Source organism: Podarcis cretensis, assembly GCF_951804945.1.
Source record: "Podarcis cretensis genome assembly, chromosome: 1".
In the NCBI taxonomy this organism is placed as follows: domain Eukaryota; kingdom Metazoa; phylum Chordata; class Lepidosauria; order Squamata; family Lacertidae; genus Podarcis; species Podarcis cretensis.
Window position 1 is genome coordinate 94,236,708 of NC_137170.1, and position 24,168 is coordinate 94,260,875.

Sequence of the window (24,168 nt, forward strand, 5' to 3'; positions counted from 1 at the left end):
GAGTGGAACACCTTCCCATCAGATGTCGAAGAGATAAGCAATTATACAACTTTCCGAAGACATCTGAAGGCAGCCCTATATGGGAAAGTTTTTTATGTTTGATATTTCACTGTGTTTTTTATATTCCGTTGGAAGCTGCTTAGAGTGGCTGGGTCAACCCAGTCAGATGTGCAGGGTGTAAGTAGCAAAATATTATTAGCCAAGCAGTTATCCAAGCTATAGTGTGTAGGACTGTAAATTGTGCTTGACTATTCTCCTCTTGTGTGAGGCTTGCCTCTCAGTTTTTGGTTCAGCACTGAACATAGCTTGCTTTGATGTCCAAATAAGCCAAGTGTGGTTAATGCTTGTAAACCTAAAATCAGAAACCCACTTCAAACTGTAGTGGAAAGCTGAGAGAGAAGCAATGGATGTGAAGGCAGTGTGAATATATGGCTCATTTTCAATCCTCTAAACTAGGCATGTCCAATTTACAAGAGACTGCAATCTACTCCCACTATAAATTGTTGAGTCTTTTTTGGAAAGCCAAAGTTGTGGAGCTTTACTTTTTTCCGGGTAGATCAACCAGTAGATTGCGCTCGACCGGTTGGACATACCTGCTCTAATAAACCATGGTTTGGAGGGTTGCCGGAATAGATAGTAGAAAAAGTTTCTACCTAGCGGTGAGGATAACACATGGTCACCCTGAAGTCAGATGAATGGTGGAATAAAACTGTCTAAAATGCAATAATTTTTGGCTTAATCAGGAGATTTTAGAATAGAATTTTAGAACGCCATATTTAGAAGTTCCATCCTTACTTTCAATGTATGCATCTCCTAGGGTGGGGGTCGTGGCGCTACTCCCGTTTCTCCATGGGTGATTTTGTCTGGAGAATTCTCAGACAGTGTTAGCTATTAATCATGAACAAAAACTGGGGATTGTTCTACTAATCGCTTTATGTCTCGGGAGACATTTGTTACTGATGGTTGAGTGATCAAGGTGATTGCAGCTCAGAATGTAAATAGCAATGGAAGGGAGCGTTTGTGATGGGAAAGGAAGCAATTATTGCACAAGGTCAGGAGCAGTTTGCATGATGAGCAAAAGGACAGAAAAGCATGCCATTAAACCCTAGTGTGTTCTCTGTCCTTCTCTATCTTGATTTGAGGAGAAATGGCTTTAGGTCAGCCTACAATGGCAGAGCTGTAGGTAATTATTTGTGTGAAGATTTAAATTAAATGTGCTTGGTTTGGGGATACTTCTGTTGCTCACTTTTAAGAATCTGTCTTAGGCTGTGGTGCTTTGTTGCATGTGACATCCATTGAAGCATGTACAAAAATGTACAGGTGGGGTTCTGTTATGTCATTCAGTGTAACATGATATGCAATTTGAAGTTGATTGATCAAAAGAATGGGGTGCTACTATGTTTATGTCTTTGAGTGCCTTTTGCTGGTGGTTTATTGGGCTCTCTCAATGACCTGTAAGTGGCTTACACCATTTTGTGCATTCTCCCTCCTCTTTTGTTCCCCTTGTCTGTGGTCGCTACCTTCAGCACTTCCATCAAAATGACTTAGCAGTTGATGGTGGCACTATTTTGCTCTGCACAGTCTTCACAAGGAAGCATTATCGTCTCCCTCTCTCTGTTCAGTCTATTCTCTCAGTTTGTTATTCAAGGAAGTGACACAAAACAGGTAAGCCACAGATACCTGCATCTGTTCCCAAGTATGCTACTTCTCTCCAGTCTAGAAGCAACTTACCAGTATTGCATCTCACAGTATTCTAATCCAAAATGAGTATATCTGATCTATTGACGTTAGAACTTATATGACCAAGGCAAATTACTTTGGCTGAAAATATGATTTAGGTGCTCCAGTCATTCAGGTATTTTAATATGTATCCTAGCTTTTGTGCATATTAACATAATGATTTAGATTGTCCCAAATCTGTGCTTTGAGCTTTAAAATGATGCCAAGATTGCCTTGGCATGGAGAATTTTTGGTTTGCCAACAATTGCATTTTAAAAGTGTGGGTATTGAATAGGAAAAAGAAAAACTTGTGTGGGAGGAAGGGAAACAAACAGGTCAACTTGCAAAGACCACTTCATTGAGAATGAGTGGGATGTGGAGGGTAAACCCTTCTCTTCTGACAGTGTTCAAGGAGCTGCATGTTAATTGAGTTTATATAAAACTGAAGGGAGGGGCTATAGCTCAATGGTGGAACACAGGCTTCATGTGCAGAAGTGTCTCTAGCCTAGCCCACTCCTTGGCACCAGGTAGCCGGGGATGTAGAAGATCTCTACGATCCTGGGTAGTCATTGCCAGTCAAGAGCATGGAATGCTGATAGCTGAGAACCCAAAACAAGATTTGAGCTTGCAGATACGCAGCAGGTTGGTTTACTACACGGATGAGACCTCATTATTGAGCTTACTCTGTGGCATTGATGGTAAAGCAGAAACAATACTTAGCTGTCAAAATGGGGTTGTCTTGTACCCCCAGTAGTGTTTCCCACTGCTGCAGAAATGTTACATCTATCTGCATACAGAGTTAAGCTTTCACATTTTATTACTGTAAAGTGCTGGTGTCTAGAGGGCCTGAAAGAAAACTCTGCTGCTTCAGAAAAGCTTGCTACATCTTAAAATGTGTGTCAGTCTGCAGGGCCAACAAGGTTACAAACATCTTGCACTTCATGTGCTTAGTGTGGCTCATCAGAGAATTCTGTTCTAGTAGCGTAATTGCTTCCTGTCTCTGTGTATAGTTTACAATCTATGGGTCAGGAGCTTGACTTAGCATACAAAACCCCATCAGGGCCCAAGTTGGGTCAAGCTGATTCTTACACACATTATCAGTGAAGCGGATAAGACAAAATCACTAGCTGAGAGTGAGCTGTACAGGGAATCTGAGGGCTGTGGGTCATTTGGAACACCTGGTCTGTTCCTAGCTGGAAAACAGTAAGGCAGTAGGCTCAAGATGGTTGCAGCAATAGGGAGCAGAATGTTTCTGTGTTTGTAACTGGCTACTCATTTCCCACTTTGCTGACACGTGACCATAGCCTGTTCATGTTAAGCAGTGTATTGTGTAATTGGGGAACCAAGAAAAATGTTGTGGCAATCCCATCTTGTGATCAGAGCAGCTCCAAAAACATATACATTCCTAATAATGGAGGGTACTACCCTTTGGTTTCTAGCTCTCACTTTTTGCAGAGTTCAGCATTTAGCTGAATGCCCAGTATGACCTGAAAGAAGGAGAAAATAAAGTGGCTGTGAAAGAGTGATTTGCCCAAGACCATCCAATTAGCTTCATGACTAGACAGTGATGTGAGTTCAAGGCCTTGTAGCTTAAGTCCAACAATGCTACAACCCTGCATATGGTGGAAAGTCACCAACTTGGTGTGGGAAACCTGCTGGGCATGCTAGCGTTTTACAGTGAGTGAAACAGCTCTCTGGGCATCACAGTTACTGTGTGAAACCTCCAGAACAGGTTGTGAATGGTTGAAAATCAAGTTAAATTAATTACAATAGTCATGTCATAAGGTGAGCTTTTCAGGTGCTTGTAAAAGTGAGCTAGATTTTGTGTAGACACTGCTGCCCTGGTCAAGTGTAAGCCAGTTTTGCAGCTTATAAAATTTGAAAAATGCACCCTTACACAAGTCCTGCATCTTTTTAACAAATGTCAAATAGTTCTCATGTTTATCTGGAATGCAGGCAAGTGGTCTTTCAATGCCTACATGAGCAACAATTCTACAATTTACAGAGATTGCTGGAAAATTTAATGGAAGAACTCAAGGGACTATCTCACTAATAAATATTGCCCTGAAGGCTAAATGGAAAATCTAAAAAAACCCTGATAATTATTCAGCTCTGAAGATCAGGGAAAGAAGAGGAGAGAGAGAAAAACACTTTAGATAAAAGTGGTAGTCTTGTAATTTCTTGCACATTGGTTTTAACACCCCAGAGTCATTCAATCTGAATATAGTACATGAATCCCAGAGCGTATGTTCCCTTAGGCCTTTACAAAGTGAATAATTTGTAACTGCAGAATCTGATTATATGTTCCAAGTCGGGTATAAATGAGTTTTGATTCTTGAATTTAGGGATAGTAAGTATGGCTGGCACATAGTTTAAAGTGCTTTGAAGTCCCTTCTTATTTTGTCATGTCAGTCCAGATATTGTGCAAAACTAAGGTTTGTGCCACCCAGAATCACACCATAGTTTGAGCTTTCAGATGTATAGCAGGCACACCCTGGTTGTGTGTTCCTCTCACAACTGCTCATCAATTTACTTCATCTCTTGTCTCCATGGGGCAGCAGTTTCTTGAGGTTGTGTAATAATCTTAACTGTGGACTATCAATGGCTTGTGATTTTTGACACAACGGTGAACCATGGTTGGCATAATCTGTATTTTGCAAACCAGCTTCAAACCATGGTTTGATACCCATTGTGTTTGAGCAGTTTAGTTTGGATGAATAAACAGTTATTTGTATGATATTTGAATGCAGCTATGCGTGGCTGCCCCACTAATTGTGGGGCAGTGCATCCAAAATGAGCCTGATTGCTGCTTCCTTAAGAGATGATGGCACCTTTCTCTCTTAAGGGCACTTTTATACTCTTCTGCATAGGGCCAGTTCTTTTCTCATACAGTCAGAACCATCCATGATCGGCAAGGATCCAAAAGAAATATGATTGTACGCACTTCCTCAAGCCTTCTGTTACCATTGGAGAAGGAAACGGTGTGAAACTTATCCAAGCAAACAGAACAAGGTAGTACCAGTGACACCTCTGGCTTGCATTCTGCTTCAACAGTAAGATAGCTAAATCGTGTTAGATGTGAACAATTTCATACACAAAATGTTGATGAGTTCCTTCACGGGCATTGCAGAAGTGGGCTGAGTGACTAAGACTGCAGAGACAGAAAATGTTTCATCGCTCAGAGCAGCTCTCAGCAACAGTGCATATGCACATGATGACGGGAGAAAAGCCATTACTGCCACTGCAGTCCTTTTAACAGCTTGTTCACTTTTATCTCCTGTATACCTACAAGAATAATTGATGCCCTCTTCAGCTGGAACCCACATCAGATCATTTCTGGCTTGATGTGATCCTGTTTATCTAACAAATGTTAACAATTGTAATGATGCTTTTAAAAGCACTGTTTTTCAGTAATTCAGAAGCTGGATTCCAAAGCTTCAATTGCGTCGATGCCTTCAACAGAATTAATTTTTGACTTTACAGGTTGTGGATGTGTGCTCTTGCACACGTCGAACGGCAAGCTTTAGTAGTTGTGTCCGATTCTTATTGCTTGTTATGAGCTTCACAGGAGAAGCAGACAGATTTCCTTTCCAGAAATGTGTGTCAACTTTCCTGACCTCGCAACATGTGCTCATCCGTTTCTGTGACCTTGGGTGTAAAACAAATGAATAGAGGAGGTTTTTTTTATTGCCTAGACTGGCTTGTAGCACCTTCTGTGAAGTCTTTTTGCAAACAATGTAGTGTGAATCTATCCCTTGAGTCATATCGCAGCATTCATAAAGTGTGTTCCTTTGGTAGCATACTAGTCTTGATGTATTTGGCCAGAGGTTTTTGCTTTTTCCTCTTTGCTCTTTCTGTCTGGGTCTTTTAAAATGACAAAAAATAATATACTCATTATTCAGTTTAACGTTAAAATTGTATCTAACTTACTTGAAATTCCTGGATTTAATGTTACATGAATTTGCAGGGTTTTTTAATGAAAGTAAATGGCAGTGAAAAGTACCATATTTTTCAATGTATAAGACTATATTTTTTCCTAATTTTTTAAAGTTTAAAATAAGGGGACGTCTTATACACAGATAAAGCATAGGGCATTTTCTTAATTTTGGGTTAAAAAAAAACAGGGGTCGTCTTATACATGGGGGCGACTTATACACGGAAAAATATGGTATATTTTCCAGCCATAGGGTTAACGGTTCCAAATGCCAGTCCTAGCAGTTGATCTGCATTGTAATGACTATAAGTGATCAAAAACAGAGTGTATGGAGTAAATTGCTCTGCTTGGCCAATACCAGTGGTCAGAGAGCTTTCGGTGGAACTAGGCTTGTTCTGTAAGCTGACAGTGAACTAGATTCTTATCTTCACACTTTTTCATGGAGAAAAGCTATATATGGAGATACAAATGTTCCTACCCGGGACTTGAAAAAATACAAGCTCCCTGATAGCCTAACATAGACTTCAGGCTTGTTGGGTGTACTTTGTTTTTTGCTAGAGCCTCAATACCTACGAACCAGAGTCAGGTGCAGAAGACAGTTCGTGAGGTGGGGTCTATATTGATATTTGGATGCCAGGCACCATATTAAATCAAGATGACAAACTGAAATGTGACTTTGTCATGACTGTGCTCATTTTATTGGCATCTCCGAACTTAGCGCAAGGGTTCCCAAGGTGGGAGCTGTGGTCTTTGTCAGCATTGAGATTCTAGGTACCATTTTCAGTCAGGAAGGCAGACTAAAATGTGACTTTGGCATGACTTAACCTGATTCTTAGTGTGATACTCTCAAATTACACTGTCCATTTAAAGAAAGTAACATCTTTTAGCCCAGCCAGATGGGTGGGGTATAAATAATAAGTTGTTGTTGTTGTTGTTGTTGTTGTTGTTGTTGGGTATAAATAATAAGTTGTTGTTGTTGTTGTTGTTGTTGTTGTGGGGTATAAATAATAAGTTGTTGTTGTTGTTGTTGTTGTTGTTGTTGTTGTTGTTGTTATTACTATGGGTGGTGCAGGTCACTCCTCACCAGCATGCTGTATAATTTGGAAAGTGGTTTTGTCTGTCTGTCCACTTTTTTTCTTTTTCTTTTTGTTGTTCTCTATTTGTTTGGATGCCTCTCAAGATATTGTCACCAAACCTGGCACAAGGGTCCCTGAGGTAGAGATGGCATTCCTCGTTGACATTTAGGTGAAAGTTACTATTTTGAATTAAGATGGCAGACTAAAACATGACTTTGGTGACTATGCTATTTTTTTGGGCATAGTCTTGGCCACCTCTCAAGATAGTTTTGCTGAACTTGGCGTGAGGGTTCCTGAGTTGCAGGTGGGGGGGGGTCTAAGCTGATGTTTGGGTGCCAGGTGCCATTTTGAATCAAGATGGTGGACTTGAAATTTGACTTTGGTGTGATGTCAGTGGGGTTTTTTTGGCATAGATTTGGCCACCTCTTAAGATACCATTGCCACACACGGTATGAGGGTTCCTGAGGTTGTGGTAGCAGCCTTCATCAATGTCTGGATACCAGGTTCCACTTCGAATGAAGATGCCATTTTGAATTGCCCAGTATTTTATGTGAGTGGCCCAAGCTCACAAAACACACAATCCACTTAAAAATCACAATATTTTTTGGTTTTTTTAAAAAAAAATCCTGGGCAGTGCCAGGCATTCCCTACTAACTGACATAAAAAAACTAAACAATGAGGGGTGGGAAGGGGAGAAGAGGAATATTAGAGCATTTGGGCTCATGACATTCTCAAGGCCCAGAAGAAGGATGTCCAAAAAAGCCATTGGTCAAAAATAACACCCATCACCCTTGTCATACTCCAGAGTTATTAAGATGGATCCCCTCACACCTCTGGGAAAAGATTTAAGTAGATTATGCTTCCTGTTCCTCATTCATGTGAGAGAGACATTACAACTGCATGGAGTCCCAAGTGAGTTAATGACAACTCCTAGCAGCTGCTTATGGAGGAAGCCCGGTGTCTTGCTTAGAGGAGTGTGGCCTGATGTCTGAATTAATGCATGGAGCTGCTTCTGAAAAGAGAATTGCATTATCCGACTTTTTAACTCTTATCAACTTGCAAATGTCATGTAGTCCACAGTGCTTATCTCAAGGTGACGAGTTCTTGGGATGCCCTCGATCACCTACTGAATATCTGATGCAGAGGCCTAAGCATGAATATGCAGATTTCCATATTCCACCTGCCAGTGCAGAACACTTGCAGCGAACATTTAGGTTCTGGTGGCCTCGACAGGGCAAAACATTAATCTTAATACAGAGGAAATGGTGGTGATTTATTCAGCAAGTGCCAATGGGATACTTGGAGGCCCGCCATACAAGGAAAATGGCATGGCACCTGCACCCATGGTTCAGAGCAGAAACTGAGAAAATTCTCTGTTACTGCATGAATCATTTGGGGGTATAACATAAGGCAGAATTTGCTTTTGGGATATAAATTCATGTTTTAAACACTGTTTGACAGGAATTAATGTTTGCAAGCTGTGTCATACAACAGAAGTGACACAGAAGACACAAGTGTGTGGAGGCACTTGTGTAGTGTGTAGTGCCTAAGATTGTGTTTCCCCCAGGGGGTGTATGATGCTGCAGCAAAACTCTACTGAAACTTGCACTGCCTCATTTCCATTTTTGGGAGGAATAATTCCAAGCTACCTCTATAAGCATCTCTTTTAATAAGGCCACCTGCATTTTGCTACAGAATCTCATGATGGTGAGACTTGGTTAAAATCCATTTGATTGTATTAAAATCCTAATTTACATAGTGTGCTATTTACTCTCCAGAGACACATGACTTGCTGCAGTGTATTGGAAGCTTTGAGCAGGTAAGCACTGCATTTTAAAGTAAGTCACTCCAGCTTTTTAGACTCAGCAGGCAGAAAGTAATACTGGACACCCCCTCATAGCTATAAGAAGGGAACAAGCATTAATTACAGACACGGCATGTTAATTCTTAGAACTGTTCCTGTAATCACACATTTAAAAAATGAGTGCGCTGCAGCACATTTTTCTGGCCTCCGAAAATGTACACTTCCCCTGAGAAATCACATGAACGGCAAAGGGGTTTAGGCAGCGCAGCAGGTCACATATATTCTGTCTGAGCAGGTTGTGTGTAATGAGAGACTATTGTCACATGTGGTGAGGGACAACTTTACTTGGGATAGCAGAATGGGGGGCAGGGAGGGAGAGAGAGAGAGAGAGAAGAGGGATATTGGGGAGAAAAGGGGTTGCCCTGCCCACTTTTATCCCTGGCCACTACCAACTCCGCTCCTGGTATGTGACTCCCTGAGGGGTAAGTCACAGGGAATGCTGCCCTCAGTTCAGCATCCCTGGTGTATTACCATCATATCAGTGCATGCAGGGCTGCGTTTGCAAAGTTACACATTTACTGTTCATCTTATTTGATCACCCCTTTGTGTGAGGTGTTTGAATTCAAACTTTCTTCAGTTTTTCACTCTTCATAGCTCCAGACCGGTGCAGCGGATATTAAAAACACATAGTTGGGGAGGGTGAGGCTTTCACTAAGTAATAGCATTGAATGGGGAAGTGAAGAGGCTGCAGAAGAAACACAGTGTTTTAATAGACTACAGGGCTAGAATGTATGTCTCTTGTTCAAGAGTTAGACTCAATAACAGCTTGCCTACAGACAGTGGGAGGCAGACAATGCAATAATTGCAATATCCCTTATAGCCTCCAACAGCAATGTTGATTGCCATGAAAATAAAGTGGGATTTTTTGGCGTTCATATTGATCCCTGAAAAATCATTTGCTACTGCATACCCTTCCTCGCTATCCCTTTCGTTCTGAAAAAGATGAATACAGGTGATGTCTATTTTTGGTCAGTGATACCTGTTCCAGGAATGTGTAGAAGCTGCGGCCATGGATAGCATTGTGTCTGCTGGGCTCCCTAATAGGAACCTGTTTTGAGTGCCCACATTAGGCCTCTTAATTGCATCTAATATATATTTACCATGCAGTTCTAATGGAAACCAATGCCACTACCTTGCTGGATGGTGTGAGGGATTGTTGTACCCCCGTTGTAAACCCTTTTAGTTTCTCCATGACCACTTTGGGGTCTGTTTCCATTGGTGTCCCAGGATTGCTTGCTGCATCAAGCAGAGGAAGGGACATAGGTCATTGGGAGAGCACATGTTTTGTGTCAAGGTAGGACTGGGATTGTCCCCTGTCTGAAACCCTGAGAGCCTTTGCCAGTTTGTGTAGACTAAACTGAGCAAGGTCAACCAGTGTTCTGCCTTGCTATGAGATGGCTTTCTAGTCCTATGACTCATAGTGGTTTGAAATTTGGGCATTGCTTTCTTTCCCATCCCTGCCCTACAGTGGGTCTTTCACTTGATTACCTGTATAGGGATACATTTGTCTCATATCTGCATTTTTTAGACTTCAGGTAGGTCTTTGTGTCTGGGAAGGCATGTGGCAGGTTGTGGACTAAGAACCAGTGGTCCAGTTCACATGTGATGCTATACAAAACCATGGTTAAATAGGGACTCAGCTACATTAGTCAAAAAACAGTGTTTTGAATGTGTTATAAACATGCAACACCAGATGGTGCTGTAGAGCAGAAAACAGAAGTGATCTTACGTAGTTCCCCCCTTTTGTTATAATGAATTAATTTCTGACTTATTTATAGCGTTTTTTCCCCTGTGTGTAGATCCACCCTAGGAGTGTGCAAGAGTGTGGGTAGTTGGCAGGAAAAGTTACTGCCACTTTGTTCTTCCACTGGTTGTAGAGCTTGGGGAGGAGCTACTTGTCCGGACACTCAACTTGGGGGCTGACGGGCCATAGCACCCCCAAATGGTGGTTATGGAGGTTTCCTGGAATTGATGCATGTCATAGGGTGACCTGTAACCTTGATCAACCCTGCTGATCCACAACTCGCAAGTGGGCTGGTTGATTTAAGGAGACATACCCATTCCCTATGCCAAAACCTGCTGACATCTGTAATCAATACAGCTGTGGCCTGTTTAACCCCATACTTATGCCACATGTTTTATTGCTGCCTGTTTTATTGCTCTGCTGCGCCCTGTCGTGCAAACAGGTTGTGTCGTAATAGTAATGCTCCTGTTTGTTTTTCTCTTTGTCTTTCCATTGCAGACCATCTTTCCAGCCTGCCTATTATCAGCAAAGATGTCCCCATTGATAGAGAAAATTAGTGATCAGAAGGACTTCAAGAAGCTCCTGAGAACACGGAACAATGTGTTGGTGCTATATTCCAAATCTGGTGAGTGCTGCTCATTAAAAAACAAGCAAAGGTTTAAGAGCAGTTGATATGTTAACAAATAATGCTGAGTGGCTGAAGGTTGAAAGGATCACTAAAAGAGCAAGGATTATTATTATTTTTTAAAAGTTAAATCTTGATTTCAGACCTTATATACTGTATATCTGATAAATAGCAGACTGTTTTGCAGACAGATACAAGCATTTGCTGATAAAACTTTGGACTCCCCGCCCCCCCAGGAATGAATTCATTTCTCTCTTGCTATTTTCCTTCCTGTCCTTACACCGAACAAAATAAGTTTTTTTTTAATTTTATAACTTTTATAAATAAAATGATGTATCGCTTCTGTTTTGTAAGAGCAGTCCTATAACGAGAAGCGCAGATGGAGGCAGATCTGGTGAGCTTTTCGGCTTAACATCACACAAGTCATTCCACTATTTTGCCTTGAGGCACTCTTCATACCATTTCTTTTCCCTTTATTCTCTTAACACACATCAAGGATGTTCTCAGCAATAGTTTTATTTGCCCTTTATCATATATATATATCATATAAACACTGTGTGTGAAAAAGAGCAATTTTCCTTCCTCTACGCCTAGTTATACAAGCATCCCCACACAGCATTTGTGTTTATCCTTCTGTTTCCCTCTCTCTCTCTCTCTCTCTCTCTCCCCTCCTTTGGTCTGTTCCGTTTGCATCTTCTTATGCTTCACCTCCGCTTGAAATACCCTTCTTAACTTCTTGTCTGCTAGCCACCCACTTGCTGTCTCTTTCATTTACAATCAACTTCTTCTCTCTGCTGGTTTCCTCCTCCTGCCTCCATCCCTGATTCTATAGTACAGCTTTTCTTCTGCTTTCTTTCTCTCTCTTTTTAATTGTCTGTACTGGATTGTGAGCTGCTCTTGGCAAGATTATTTGCAAGAGCTTGGTCCATTTAGGGCACTGTGTGCAGAAAGGCTAATTACGCCTAATATTTCATGGCTGTGATATTTACTTGGCCAGGAGATGTATGATCTGCACATTAGCTTGGAAATTAGATCAAATTGGTCTCTTTAATGCTTTTTTATTCCCTCCTTGAGTCCCCCCTTTGGGTGAGGAAGAGGAACAAGCCAAGAGATGTTGGTTTTTAAATTTTATTACAGAGTTTTCAGTTGCTCTTAGCTTAAGCCCCGTTGTTGCTTACTGTATTCTGAAAGGGGGGGAGCTGCTTCTCCCAAGTAGCTTGTTTGGGGAAGCTTATTCAAGAATTAGGGGTTTTTTTTTAACTTATCTGCTTTTAGAATATATTACATTGACTGCAACATAATTAGATTAAAGGGCAGAATTTTATGGAATATTAAGTGACTGAGGTTCATCTCTTCTTGCTACTAAGTCAGGACTCTTTTACTAATTTCTATTGATTAATTAGATAATGGAGGGGACAGGAAAGGGAACAGATGCTTGATTAAGCCACCTTCCAAAACTATGATTAAGAAGATTGGCCAGCAGACCAGAAGCTGCAGCCATGGTTTAAAGTGGGTTTGTGATTTCGAGTGCTGTCGGAGTTGACAAACAATAGTTATGTCCACAGTTCCCCCCAGAGCCTGGATTGCTCAGCTGTCAGAAAATGAAAGAAAACAAGTGGAAATAATGCACGATTTGCCTGTGAGTTTGGAAGTTCAGTACATGGTTCAGATTCTAAATACCAACCATGGTTTGGAGTAATGTCTGTGCTAATATCAAAGTCAAAATAATAAAATAAAATAATAAAAATAATAATAAACAGGACTCAGCTATAAAGTGTCCTGAAACACTTGTTCCAATGAAAAAACTTCCTCAGAGTTACTAGGGAAGGACCAGTGGTGAACAACACTTAGAAATGGCCTCTCCACCACTAAGGGACTGCATAGCTCCATTTGTCATCTGTTACTACACCCATCCCTTTCTCTCACTCCCCTTTAATAAATGTCAGGTGGGATTTTGCACACATAAGCTAGCATATGTGATATTGGGGAGATGGTGCCTCTGACAGAGGGTAGTCTTCCCAGAGAGTAATTTTCATTGCTCATCTCTTTATACACGTCACTGATATTTAAATACTTTTTTATCTTGTTAGAGTGCCGTCCAGGAGCATATACATTTGTCTGCTCCTGTTGATGTGGGGTTTGTTTGTTTTTTGGTCTTTATGGCTCTTCCAGAAAAGGTAACTAATAGTGGCCCCATGCATTCTTATGCAGAATTTAAGCCCACTGTGTCCAGTAGAATTTCCTATGTCAAATTCAGATTTGGGAGGCAAGGACCTGACCTTATGTACACTGTAAAGCACAATGCACATTTATAGCCGTGAATAATTAAATAATAAGTACATTTTATTGCTAATACAGAATAATGTATATCATACTATTTGCAGCATGCCACAAGTAGAAAGCAGAAACATTAGGGTCTGCTATGGCTGTTGGTTATCAGAGAATATAATTAATTTCATTTGTTCATTGCATATAATAAAAAAGACCCACAGTGCTAGTAAGATTTTCAAAAAAATTGGGACACCACATGGGAACAATCTGATCTAGAAAGGCCACTGAGCATTTAGAAATCCAGAACTATATCATACAGTATACCCACTAATTAATAATTATATTTTAAAAGTAAATATATAACTTGCAAGATAATGTGGATTGCTAATTATCAGCAAAACAATGCACATTGAGGTCAAGGAATAGCTCAACGAATCTGTAGAGTGGAATTATCTTTCAGAGTTGGGATATTTGCTACCTCTTTTCTTAATATAATGTAAACCCAAGTTACCTTTCTCTGCAGTAGAAGTTGTTTGTGGAAAAGAACTATCTTAAATGAAGGGATTATGTAGGTGCTAATTAGAATTCCTCTTCACATCTGTCAGTCTGCCTATACAGTATTCCCATAATGTTCACTTTTTATGTTTGAGAAGGAACGTCCTCAATTCATACTGTGTGTGAGCTGCCTCTCACCTGTTTTGGAACCACATGACCATGTAGGAGTCTGAGCACCTGGAGTCTCCTGCTGGTTGTTCCTGAAGGGTATTTGGGATTCTTCCTCTCCTCACAGCACTATGACGGTGTATCAGATTCTCTCTATCCATGCATTCTAAAACAGTGGGTTTGATGGTAGCAGGGGAGAAGAGTGAAAATGCTGTTCATCTTCACCTACCTCTCTACTGTAAGATTTACTTTAAAATTCAGATAAGGCACTTGTAGCAGAAGGATAAACTTTTCCTCAATTGCTCTAGAAAGTGAAATAGCTTTTAATGGATGCTCATGTGACCTAATTGCTGCTAAAATATTTATACTGTTGGTAGCATAAGGTAGAATAGCAAGCTCATTTTCTACTCTTGTCTTTCTGTACTAACTCTTAAAGTTCAATTTGCAACAGGGTTTCTAACTTCATTCTCTGAATTTGAAAGAGGATTTTAAAGCAGTGCTGGCCTATGTGTCTTTTGTTTTTTTGCTCTCAAGTGGAGTATCTAACAGCATATCCAAACATACAGAATAGGAGGGCATTAATATTTCCTAAAAGATTTCTGTAAACGTTATCTTACTATCTTTTTTTATTAAAAAATATGTGTCTCATATCTGATGCATGACACATATCGGAGCTGAATCTGACTGTTAAAAACAATCTATCAGATTTTTCACATTAAGCAATGGAAAAGAAGCTAAGATTAGCTCTCTAAATAGATGGAGGAGATTTACATGTGTAAAATATTCACACTTAACGATATAGCTAAATGTAGTTGTGGTAAAAATATTAACTAATTTTATGCAAAACTCTACTTGAGTAAAAATTGCAAGGAAAGGGGACAGTCTTCTCAGAGTTCAACTTTCCCTCCCTAGAAAATATATTTTATATGTCTGAAGATATCTTACTGTTTGCGCTGTTCTCATCACCATGGCTCAGATTTCAATCTTGCCATTGAGGATGGTGAGCTGTCCAGTGAATCAGAGATAAGGTTTCTAGAATAGTAGGAGAGCTGTCCATTAATGGGACTTGAGAGATGGGCATGGTGTGGTGGGACAACAACTAGATGCACATTGAGCAGCTTCGTATTTGGCTCTTGCTATTCTTGAACACCAGCAGGGTCCTGACTCAGAACATGGGTTGGTTCTGGCTGTATCTTCCCAAGTACAGCTCAGGGATGGGAGACTGTCTCATGCTGCCAAACAGACACGGAGGCATCTCATACTGGCCTCTACTTAGAACCTGTGCTGACTCTGTTCTTGGTGTCCTGGTATGGACTGACTAAAACAAAAACTTACTTGTCAGTGCCGAAACTTGCCCAAGCACATGGAAGGGGAAACGAATGGGAGCAGGGACATACTTGCTTGGGGAAGCTAAAAGCTAGAGAGGAAATTGCTTAGCCATGAAGATCAGCATGATGAAAGGTAGGCAAACATAGTTTCCTTACTGCAGATAGGGCCCTCCAATTGTTGCTGTATTACACCTCCCATCAGCCCCAGCAAGTAAGGCCAGGGATGATGGGATCTGTAGTTCAGCAACATCTGGAGGGCCAAAGGTTCATCACATCCGCCTTACTGTATTCATTGACATAAAGTGAATGTAATTTGTTCCACGTACCTAAGGAGGTTTTGGGCTTGTGACATTTCAACAACATCCGTGACAGATGGTAAACCACACTTGAAACTGACATCCAGAAACAGTGTGTGGTATGGAGCAGAGTGTCCAAAGAAGGAAGAAGAAAAATCTAAAATCCTACTGAGCATGCTCAAATTCTTGGGCATATCTAAAGTGGCTCTTTGGATCCCAGCCCTTAGTAAAATGTTGAGGGAAAAGCCTATGCTGCCTCTGGCAAGTTTGTTTTCTGGCAGGGAGAACTTAGTGAAAGTGTTTCAGCAAAGAATTCTGCAGAGTTGCGCTAGATATGAATTATTGTTTCAATACATACAGTACATTTATTTGTTTGTTTGTTTGTTTGTTTGTTTGTTTGTTTTGCTCTCTTTTCCAGCGGCTGCTGCTGACACTTCACTCAGGTTATTATCTGATGTAGCCCAAGCGGTGAAAGGCCGAGGTACTATATCATGGATAGATTGCGGGTATGTAATGTCCTGCCCAATATGGTGCCCTCCCTTCTCCCACCTGGTGAATTGCCCATGTCTAAACAAGCAAGATTTTGCTGCCGTTGTGTGCTTTATGTGGCAAAGAGAAAGCATTGTCCTTTGTTCCCCACGGCTTCCTATACAGTGGTACCTCGGGTTACAGATGCTTCAGGTTACAGACTCCGCTAACCCAGAAATAGTACCTCAGGTTAAGAACTTTGCTTCAGGATGAGAACAGAAATTGCGCGGCGGTGGCAGCGGGAGGCCCCTTTAGTTAAAGTGGTACCTCAGGTTAAGAACAGTTTCAGGTTAAGAACGGACCTCCAGAATGAATTAAGTTCAATACCACTGTATTGTAGGGGTGGCCAACTCCCAAGAGACTGCGATCTACTAACAGAGTTAAAAATTAGCAGTGATCACTGGAAGGACAGATTGTGAAGCTGAGGCTCCAGTGCTTTGGCCACCTCATGAGAAGAGAAGACTCCCTGGAGAAGACCCTGATGTTGGGAAAGATGGAGGGCACAAGGAGAAGGGGGCGACAGAGGACGAGATGGTTGGATAGTGTTTTCGAGGTTACCAGCATGAGTCTGACCAAGCTGCGGGGGGCAGTGGAGGACAGGAGTGCCTGGCGTTCTCTGGTCCATGGGGTCACGAAGAGTCGGACACAACTAAACGACTAAACAACAACAACACCCCCTTTTTGGGGTTCAGATCAAAGTTGTTGACCTGGACAGTGATCTACCACGTACGTGGGAGATAGTGATCTACCACGGACGTCACGATCTGCCTATTGGACATGCCTGCTATATTGTTTCTAACATGCCTAACTTCAGCATCTGCAGGTTTTGACACTAATATCACACAGGCAGAGCCACCTGCTGCCATTCTGTGCAACACTCTGTAACTACCACATTCCTCCTTGGCCCCATTCATTCAGGCAGTATTATCATCCTCTGTCCCCTACACGCTGGTCTGCTGCTTTATGTGGTCTTCCCGGTACCTCTCGCTTTAGGGAGAACAACCGAACAAAGGGATAAAACCTGCAATGTTCTGACCGAGAGGTATCGTTGGTCCTGGGAGATTTAGATCACTTGCCTTTGATAAGTTTATGACCCGTTCCTCATCCCTGGTTAAAACTTCCAGAGAATGCAGAATCTTGCATTCAAGTAATCTTTAAGTTATTTGTTTCTCCCTCTGTCAGAGGAGTATGGAGGATTTCAGTGCATATAAGCTTTTGGTGTGCTTCTAGCACCTTCTAGGGTACCATTTTAAGGGGAGAAACGTCATCTTTAAGTACATCTTTGTATATGTTCAGCATATCCTTGAGAGGAGGAGAATAGGCAGTGGTAAGGCACTGAACGTTCTGTTACGCCTTTACTTTGCTTGTGGAGAATTTCCTATGCTTCTATTATGTGGTTGTAATTTATTTGAGAATCTCTTTTAGCTGATTATTAAATATAATTCATAATATAGTTGGTATCTCCTGAGCCTTTAAGTGTGCTTTACAGATACTGCATTAATGTAGGATTGTCTAACCAGATGCTGCTGTACTAGTACTATTACTTCCATCCATCCCTGACCACTGGCCATGCTGACTGGGGCTGATGGGCTGGGACTGATGGGAGTCCAACACCAACTGGAGGGCCACGGGTTAGCTATCCCCATCTTAATGAATTTTGCTGCATGCCACTTGTATGAGCTGCAAAAGTACTTTTCTTGGAATGGCTCCAGGATTGTTTCATTCACAAAGCAGATTTGAGAGTAGCACTGAGGCTGTGTTGGGTCTTGCATTGACTCCAAAGTCCAAACTATCTTTTTTTAAAAATAGTCTTTGATCAGTGCCTGGCAAGTTCATTTTTAAAAAGTAATTGGTTCCAGTTTCTGCTCGCCATATCAAAAAAATGAATTTGGAGTCACAATTGATTCACATGGTTCCCCCATCTTCAGAATTTTAGAAGCTGCTCTGCTAAAGTATCCTGTATCCCAGGAGTCCCTCTGCTGTTCTTTCTAGAGTGAGATCCCTTTAGTGAATCCTTCCTTTCTTTCAATGATTTTACTTCCATTGTGGACTTCTTCGAACTGTAATAACTGTTCAAGTGAACATGGCCTTAGCTGCCATGCTTAAATTGCTTCTCACACAACTGCCTTCCTTAAAACCTCTGGTACCACTTTGACCCTCCCCAAGCCTCACTGTTCCACTTTCAGGTCATGTCCTCTCCTTCACTTTTGTCCTGTTGAACTTAGATCATGAGCCTTCTTGGCAGGAGCCACATTGCTTCTCTGTTCTATGTAGCGTCTGACAATGTTGTGCCACTAACTAAATGTCACTACATGCCCTTCAGCAAAATCACTGTCTTATATTCTTGCATGTAACTTTGGAGTCAAACCTTCAGGGGGGCTGTTGATATGTCTCGGGAAACACTAATGCTTTCCCATAATATACTTTTGTGCTTCAATTTGTTGGCTGTCTTGCATCATGAGCCCCACATCGGGTGAAAGATTTCTGCATTGCAGGGGGTTGGACTAGATGACCCTTGTGGTCCCTTCCAACTCTACAATTGTATGTGCCCTAGCAGAAACTGCTAAATCTTTTAAAAGATTCGGTGTGTGTTTGTGTTTAAGTAAGAAGCTGGATCTGAATAGTAACTGGGAGAAATGTGTTGCAAATCAAACAATGATTTAAGCTTGTGTCAGTGTTTTGCCTTGGGCAGGGTTCATTTTCTGCATTTTTGATTGTTTCTCATGGCATTATTGGAAAGAAAGTTCTATGTTGGTTGGTTTGCTTAGTTGTTAACTTTGTGAGACTTCCCACAATATGGAAATGCCTTGGTGTGTCAGCCCCCAATGACTTAGCTTTTTTTTGCAGGCACTTTGAAACCACAAGTCTTAACAAGAACTGCTTCAGGGAGGTGCCTGAGGAGAGAGACAGAGAGACCCTCCCATTGCAAACACATGTTGCAGCTCCTTCTCAAGGATCTCAAGGCTGAAGGAGCAAATTACACAGATGTTGGGGGGTATTTACTGTGTATGCCCAGTTTGTTTGACAAATATTGACAAGGAGCGGTTTGTTTGGCTGCTATGTTCTCCTTTCCCAGTAGCACAGATTTATTTATTTTTTTGGCTTTGCTTCTCATATCACACAGTATAGCGAGTTTTCTGAACAGGGGAAGAAAGAAACATTGTGTGTGTATGTGTGTTGGCAAGGCTGGCAGGCATGCTGTGCTGTGTGGTTGCTGCCTTCTGCTCTCCCTGCAGCTATGACAGCTCTGCCTTTTATGAAATTGGCTGTGTTTTGTTTCTTATAGCTACTGTTTTACTCTTGACTTGGGAGAAAGGAAGATGCTGCCCCAGCTATTATCAGGCGACATCATTTTATTATCTCTTTGTTGATCCCAGCATTGTCCACGGAGCTATTCTCAAAACTGCTTCTTTATTGTGCAGTCTTGTTGTTCATCTTAGAAGTAAATTGTGGCACTACTTCTTCCTTGTGTGTTCGCTGGAAAATATTTATGGGTGTAATTCTTGGGATTCCTATGTGTTTTGGAAGGTGGAACAGTCTCACCACTGCTTAGGTTTTCAGGTCAAAACAAGCACGGGCAATGTATCTAGTCCACAAAGGCCACTATGTCCCTCTCACCACTGCTTTTCTCTCGAAAGGCTTGTACTGTGGCAATAGTGGAACCTGCCATAAAGGCTTTGTGGGACAAAAGGTAAGCTATACATTGGTCCAGTTTGCATACAACAACCAGGAACAGCCACAGCAAGCCTTGTTTTCCCACACGCTCTGCTCTCCTCTGCTTCTGTGGAGTTTGGAATCTTCTGTTTTTGGTTAACCACAGTTTGCCGTGTTGTCTAGGTATAGAATTATGATACACATTAAGTGTTAGTGCAGTGTCTGAAAGGGGCCAGCTAATGCATTGCCTGTCCCTTAGTCACTGTGTTAAAATGTAACAGTTTGCCTAGTATTGATAATGAACCCCAACCCACACTTGAGGGGAGCCTTCAATCTGATCCAGTAGGACTCTTATTTTCTTACACTTCTGTATAGTTGCAGATTGGGTAAGGCTATCTGGTCAGGCTATCTACAGATGCTGATTCCCACCCCCACCCCAATCCCTTTTGTTTCAAAAAGTTTTGGGATATTGCACGTGGCACTCTGTCCATGTTCTAGGTCCCCATGCATGCAGGGCTTTTAACTTCAAACCCACAAGGGCACTTGACATTGTGTTCAGTGAACATCTCCCCTGTGCACAACAGCAAATGTTTCTGGTGAACCCTCTAAAAGCCAGTTTCAATTTGGAAGCTTTAATTATAAATGTAGTCATACTTGGCATACCTTCATCTAGGGGTGGATGAATCAGTCTATTACCAGTCAGCATCAATTTTGCATGTATTTATTCATAGTAATGTTATATCCTGTTTTTGCATTAATATATTTAAATATTTTATCTCAATATATGCATTTCAAAACCTTTTGTATCCTAAAAATAACCATTATGTAACTCATTTTGGTGTGTTTTTCAGTCTAGAGCTATATAACAAATTTGGGAGAAGTGCAGAACCTGAAGAAACTCAATCCACACATTAGCCTGTGGGGGTTAGGTCAGTTCACTTTGGAATTCACAGAATAAATTCCTCAAGCATTCCAACCAACAGGCGTGGGAAGCCTGTGCCCCCCCCCCCCATCTTGCTGAACTACAACTCACATCATCCTGACCATTGGCCATGATGCCTGGTACTGATGGTAATTGGAGTCTCACAGCGTTGGAGGACCAGAGGTTCCCCATACTATCTCCTATAGGACAGTAATACGATTTAATGATAGGTTTAAATCTGAACCACCCATCATTTCATATTGGTAGCATACTTACTAAAATGTTTGGGGGGGGGGGAAATCATCTAATTCTCAGAAGCTTGATGAGGCAGTAAGGTAATTCAGAGTGGCTATTTTTCTCTTCTCTCTTCACAATTCCACGTGTTGCTCTCTGCATAATCCACACAGAGCATGTTCAACTAAGGACGCAAGGCCCACAAATGATGTGACAGAAATACTTACTTATTGTAGCCTTCCCATGTTTTAATTAAAGAGTCCTTGCCCAAGGTGTCTGATGTTTGAATGATTTGCAGAGGAGGAGTCATTGGAATATTGAATTAATAATGTCTGGTGAGATTTCACAGTGTACGCATGATATCTACTTTTTGTTGCTTGTCAGTTTTAAGCAGAATGTTCCTATTATACTGTGGAAAATCCAGTGCATTAGATCTAGATTAGAAATGAAAGGCTAACTACTAGGGCTGAAGGTGCAGTTCGTCACTGCAGTTCAGTAAATGTTTAAGCACTGCAGTCAGTGTGCCAGGATGTGCACATAATACCAAATGGGCTCTTCTCTGACCCAGAGGTAGACTTCTGAATGAAGTAGTCTAGGCAGAGTGGCATTCTTCCGATGCAGTGACCAAGGGGCAGGCAATGCATTAATTGGTCCCATTCACACACTGTGCTAACCGTTTTGAAGGTGAACCACAATTTTAGGCCTGGACAACGTGGCAAACTGTGGTTAACCAAGAACAAATTTTCAAACTCTTCCTTGCAGGCACACACTGGAGGAGGAGAGGGAGGAGAGTGTGTTCAAGTCCAAGGCCCACTGTGGTTGTTCCTGCTCGTGCAGGCTATGTCAAACAGCATGTGCTGAAAGTTTTCCTTAGTATTATGTGTTTAAGCATTTTAAAAATAAAAGCTTTGTTGTGTTGAAATGGATAATAGTTGCTGTTAACTCAGTCGAAGCATATGGAAAATTCTAAAAACTGATATTGTTTGTGCTTAACATACTGAATTCATAGCCATTTAAAATTGAACTCATTGAATAACTAAGGATTTGGGGGGAAAGAGAAAAGAGTTAGGGCAGCTAGTAGGATGATTCTCCACTCCATTAGTAAAGACTTGAGTGAGCAATGTAAAATTTTATCCTGGCAAAGAGAGAACAACATTTAGTACAGCCTTCTCCAACCTGGTGCTTTTCAGATGTTGTACTCCGACTCTAATCAGCCCCAGCCAGCATGGGTAATGGTCAGGGATGATGGAATTTGAATCCTAACAACATCTGGATGGTACCAGGATGGGAAAGGCTGATTGAACTTACATCACTGCTACTCAGTTCTGCCTTTTCCTTCTAACAAATTTTGAGTTAAGGGAGGGGGTCCCACCCAATTGTCATCTCACACAGAGACCCTTTCCTTTGTTCTCTTAACGATCCATCACCTAGAAGATCACCTCATCAAGAAGTTAGCCTGGCTGGTTCCAGGGGTCAGAAGGCTCTCTGCATACAGCCTCTCCTCACCCCCTCCCCACTTCCCAAACTCATAGCAATATCTAGAATCTTACTGCAAAATGGGTTTGAGGCAATGTGGAGAGAAACTTTTAATGTTTAGGCAGTGTTTGAAACATCCCCAAACACATACAAATACATCACTGATGTTGCATTCATTGTTCCGCTATAATGTATTGAAATTTTATACAGAGGAGAAACGAAAAAGGAGACAGAATTAAATGTTCTGGCTTTCTGTCATAAATCACACGGGGTGTACAGAATCTCTTATGTTTTGCCTATGTTAATATTCCCTGAAGCATCTTAAGGATTCAGGTTTGCTATCTACTGACTTGGGTTTTTTTGGCATGTCAGAAATTGAATCCATATATCTAAATACTTGCCCCCCCTCCATTTTTGCCTTTTCCCTAAGAGTTGCAGTTGATTGAATAAATTCTCAATCATTATTATGCTCCATATTTTAAAGTACCAAAATTTTAGTGTAGGAAGGCTGAGGTCTTTCCATTTTTCTGCAGTACATGGTCTTAACAGCCTCTAGTAAAAGGGATAAAGATTCTTTTTTTATGGAAACTGCATCCATTTTTTAAAGGAGAGGAGAATTGCGTAGCAGGTATAACTGGTTTATAGCACCTGTATTGATATCAGTGTTATTACTTTCCTCCAGACTGATTCCATAGCATGAATAAGAACATGTGCTGCAGCCATTGAGTCAGTTAGTCAGTGATGCCCAGGTCACCTCATCCTTATGCATATCTGAGGAGTCCTCACCTCATATCCCTCTGTGCTGCACTGCTTTAGACTTTTTCCTTTTAATTCTTCCCTTAAGTTTCATTGACTGAATTTTCAGGACTATTCATTTTTAATTAAAAGTTTGGCTATCAAGCGTTCCCCACTGTGCCTTTTCTTTAAAGCCCTTGAATGATGTTGTATAATTAAGTTCAGGGCAACCTGTGTTCCTTGCAGCTTTTCTGTGCTGTTCTGGAGTCTAGTTACACATTTTGTGGAATCTACCACTGTGGCGGTGATGGTGTTGGAAGTTGATTCTTCCATGGTTTCTTTCATGTGCCCCATGTAAGGCGTGTGAAAATTGGATTGTATCCCAGGGACTGTTAGTGTAGCCCTCAGTCCCACCTCCAATCAGAGGTGGATTTAGGGCAGCACGATCATTTCCATTGCACTCGGCGCCAAGACTAACTAGGGGGCACCATAAGTATGACGTAATGAATTGAGCAGAATAGGGCGCCACTGAAATTTGAAATACCAAAGTGTGCCCTTGCTCCCATGCTGTTCAAGAAGGTCCCTGTCCCCCCCAGCCTCGGAAGCAGCTTTTCTGAGGGCACTGTGGGCTGCAGGTTGGAGGAGGAATAAGAGAAAGCAACCTTTGTCCACCCCATATATTTCAGTGAAGCATCTTGTCAGTGGAACTTATGTAAAGCCTGGATCCGACCCACTATATATGAAAAGCTGGAACTCAATAGGACATACAAAATGTTTACATTTACACTAAAATTTTAAATATGTGCAACTTCCTGTTCCTTCTCACACATAGCCAGACATATGTGCAAGTTTATTGAATGACAGGACCATTCTCTTACCAAGCTGATCCTCAAAGTACTTTGGCAAGTGAGAGCATCACTGAAGCCAGCAGAGCTCCTTCTGCCAAGATGCTTGAGAATTGGATTGTCAGCTGTTTTAAAAGGCTGTGATGAAAGAGCTTTTCTTTCTTTTTAAAATGATGAAAGTCCCTCTGTCTTTCTTCACCAGGAGATCCTGTGCTGTGTTTGGCACTTCTCCTTAACCTACTGCTTATTTCTGT

The 24,168-nt window shown here is 41.4% G+C and overlaps 1 protein-coding gene across 3 annotated transcripts in view; it reads left to right on the plus strand.

The window, feature by feature from the left end:
* Positions 1 to 24,168, plus strand: part of PDIA5 (protein disulfide isomerase family A member 5) — a 147,211-nt gene that overhangs the window by 17,632 nt on the left and 105,411 nt on the right. For all 3 annotated transcript variants that reach the window (XM_079993758.1, XM_079993757.1, XM_079993759.1), the window contains exons 2-3: positions 10,836 to 10,962; positions 15,939 to 16,026. In XM_079993758.1, coding sequence (XP_079849884.1) covers positions 10,836 to 10,962; positions 15,939 to 16,026 — 215 coding nt within the window. The remainder of the gene's footprint in view (positions 1 to 10,835; positions 10,963 to 15,938; positions 16,027 to 24,168) is intronic.